Below are 3903 nucleotides of genomic sequence, written 5' to 3'. Positions count from 1 at the left end.
ATATGTCACTAAACATTGATATTTTCGTATATATGTTTATTGTCTACTAATTGATCAAATTAATTTTCAAAATTAAGTTAAAACACATGAAAGTATACGTATATGGAGCTTAATGCCCTTGCCTTATGCGTACCCATTAGATCTGATTTGTTAAGGCTAACTAGTGGCTCCCAACGACTCTGAAGATTCACAAATTTGTGTTGATATAGACACTCTAACCATGGGAACCTTTTCAATAATATTTTAACTCTTAATTATATGATCAAAAGATTTACTTGACCATTTAAAAAGTTATATATATAAATTAAGAAAAAGTAGAAGCATTTTTAGAATAGCGTATTTGCATGTATGAAGTTAGATAATAGCACTTGGACAAATAACATGTTTACAATGGTCGAATTTAATTTAGAAAAGGAGTATTATCACTTACCTCCTCTAAGGTTTCCACAAATTGTCAGTTGCATCGCTGTGGGCTGTGGTATAAGAAACTTTATGGGACCTCCCTTCACATTTGAATAAATTGTTACTTACCTCCCTCATCTCCTTTTTTGTAAATGCCAACTGTTAAGTCAAGGGGCAAAGTTGTAACTATAGATTTTTAACACAAAATAGAATTACAAAATAATTTAAAAAATCTGAAAAGATTTTAAAAAACTGAACAATTGAAATTAAAAATCTGAAAATTTTATAAAATAATTGTTGTGTGTGATTTATCCATCAAGCTCAGAGTAGTCAAAGATCAGCGAGATTATAGCCCAATTCAAAATCAGCTCGATTCAACCGATTGTCCAACCCAACAAAAGCTTGTCGAGATGTAGCTCGACCCCAGCATAAGTTAGTCGCGACCAATCTCGATAGTTGCTCAACCAGCTCACAGATAACCTCAGATCCAAGAGAGATCAGATCGACAACAATCTTGGCACAATCTTAGCGTTCAACCGCGAGAATATCGGAGTTGCATTTCAATCATAATTGTAATCTTTTTATTTTCGCTCTTTCTTTTGTACAATCTGTATAATCGTACAAAATCTTGTATCAACAATAATTAATATGAAAAATTGAAATAAAAAATTCTGAAAAATAGAAATAATTTTTTTGAACAAAAAAAAAAAAAAAAAAAAAAAAAAAAAAAAAAAAAAAAAAAAAAAACTGAACAATTAAAAAAAAGAGATGAAAATTTCTGAAAAATTGAAATAAAAAATCTGGACAAATGAAATTAAAAATCTTAATTTTTCTCTAAAAAATTAGTATGAAAAATTGAAATAAAAAATCTGAAAAATTGTAGTTTTTTTTAATAATTTTCAATATTGTATGTAATTTGTTTTTATATTTTAGTTAACAATATCTGGGGATATTTGTTTTTTTACAAAAACTTTCAAAAAACTTAATTTGTCAAGGTCAAATATGTAACAGAACATTAGATTATTATTCCACAAGGACAAAATGGGTTTTTCGCAGGTTCTATCAACAATTCCCGTTAGAAAAAAGGAGATGAGGGAGGTAAGTGATAATTTATTCAAATGTGAAGGGAGGTCCTGATCGTTTCTTATACCACAGGGATGCAACTGATAGTTTATAGAAACCTAAGGGGAGGTAATGATATTACTCCTTAGAAAATAACTATAAATATCTTATACTTATAGTCTTATACCTATCTATAGAATGGAAGTCAAAAAGTATTTGGTTCATCATCATCGGCACTACCCACATGAAACATATTACACCTCGGTTGACTGCACACACGATTTTCCACACATGAAATGTGTCTCATGTTTTATTTTTATTTTGTTACGGAGATATCTGGATCAACTTACGTATACCTCAACTAAAATTAACAACAGAAAAAATTCTCTTATTGGTTACCTCTATTAATAACTTAGGTGAATCAAACTCAAGACCTCTTAAATAATACATTCAAGAATTCTAATTGACCGCTGAATCACTTAACGGTGGTTAATGTTTTTCTTTTCTTTCTCCGATTTACTCTCTTTTGACGACTAGGATGAATTGATTAAGTGTTAATTAATTACTTGGAAGTTTGCAAACTACAGCATGATAACACCAGATGTTTAAATTCTAATTGTGTAATCTCATACGATGAATATATTCAAATTTTAAGTATTTGGTTATATAAAGATGAAATAATATTCGATACAACATGCCGATTTTATCAATTAAAATCGTTAAAACTTTTTGCTTTGTTTATGAACCAAAACGAACAGTTTGATCCAAGTGGATGAGTTGATATCTCATTTAAGCAAATCAAAATTTTCTTTATTTCTTTTAATCTCAAAGGGTTAGCCTGACGGTTAAGAAGGTTTACTCCTTTCATTAAGTTCTTAGATTCAAAACTTAAGGACAGCTACTACAATAATATTGTGACTTATTAGATTCCTTAAGTTTGTAAGGTATTCAATATACTTCAGTGATTAATTGAGATACGCGTAAACTGGTCCAAACACTCCGTTTACCAATATATATATAGTTAATCAATCATTCAGGATTCCTAAACACCACAAAGTGTTTGTTTGGTACAAATCCTGAGTAATTAATTAGTAATTAAAGAACAATTTGATTAAAAGTTAATCAAGTAGCAAACAGCTAGTTTTCGCACTTTTAAATTCTAATGTGAAGTTGGCACCATATGCCTATCCAACTCCCAAAAGTTGCTAATTACAAATTTAGAATATCTTCCCAAAATCCCCCCCAACTCAATCAACGAACTACCACGCATTTCCAGCCAATAAGAACAAGCCAAGTTTACTAAACGCCACCAATCATAGGTAGATTAATTCCTCTTCGAAATCTTACTGTTACAGTTAAAAGGTGGATAGCCAGAGGTCAAAGAAGCTGACTACAATACACGTTTTCACTATTCACACATTTGTGTCAATGGGTCCCTTCAGAATTTTTTGATTGGATTTTCTTCCACTCACTCTCATTCTCCCCATGTCACCTAATGCTATAAATAGCCAAGTTCGCTTACCTTATTGTCACCAAATACCCAACTCTGAAACGCCATTAATACATGCTGATACCTCCAAATTCTGTCTCTTATCTCCTTCACTATCAAGATAAATACGTCACCAGCTCCAAACTTAGCTACTTTCTTGCAGCATTGCTCCTAGACAACCGACACTTTTCTCTATATATCACTAGAGCGAGCTTATAGTATATAATTTTTGTCTTTATATTATAAGTAGTGATATTTTCTGGAGTTCAAAGTATGGGTAACGCAGATTATGAAGGCCCACATCGTGTTACAATTCCTCCGCCGAAACCATTTTTGAAGGCACTAAAGTCGGGTCTCAAAGAGACTTTTTTCCCTGATGACCCTTTTAGGCAATTCAAAAACCAACCGGCGTCTAGGAAGTTTCTATTAGGATTACAGTACTTTGTGCCGATTCTTGAATGGGCACCTCGCTACACTTTTGAGTTCTTCAAATCTGATCTTATTTCTGGAATTACTATTGCCAGCCTTGCTGTTCCTCAAGGGATAAGTTATGCAAGCTTGGCCAACTTACCACCAATTATCGGATTATGTAAGTTTCGTTAATTGTTCCTCTTATCTTTAAATAAAGATAGTATATTTAATCTGTTATATGACGAATAATATTATGTGCTCTGGAAATGCAGATTCGAGCTTTGTTCCACCATTGGTATATGCCATGATGGGCAGCTCCAGAGATTTGGCAGTGGGTACGGTGGCGGTTGCATCACTTTTAATAGCTTCTATGTTAGGGAGGGAAGTTAGTCCTACTGAGAACCCTAAGCTTTATGTTCAACTAGCTCTCACTGCTACTTTCTTCGCCGGCGTTTTCCAAGCCGCCCTGGGCTTTTTAAGGTCAGTTTCTTCAACATGTATATTATCTTTTCCTTTCTGAAAGTCCAACTAAATTTAAA

At 32.5% G+C, this 3903-nt stretch overlaps 1 protein-coding gene across 1 annotated transcript; it reads left to right on the top strand.

The window, feature by feature from the left end:
- Window positions 1-3010: 3010 nt before the first annotated feature.
- LOC116136634 (sulfate transporter 3.1-like) lies at window positions 3011-3844 on the top strand (the record flags this gene model as incomplete). Its single annotated transcript, XM_031422306.1, has 2 exons — window positions 3011-3542; window positions 3637-3844. Coding segments are annotated over exons 1-2 (524 nt in total), but the record flags the coding sequence as incomplete, so codon positions are not given.
- Between the last annotated feature and the right edge of the window lie 59 nt (window positions 3845-3903).

This window comes from Pistacia vera, unplaced genomic scaffold, assembly GCF_008641045.1.
Source record: "Pistacia vera cultivar Batoury unplaced genomic scaffold, PisVer_v2 Contig317, whole genome shotgun sequence".
NCBI lineage: Eukaryota > Viridiplantae > Streptophyta > Magnoliopsida > Sapindales > Anacardiaceae > Pistacia > Pistacia vera.
This window is presented reverse-complemented; position numbering and strand designations above follow the sequence as displayed.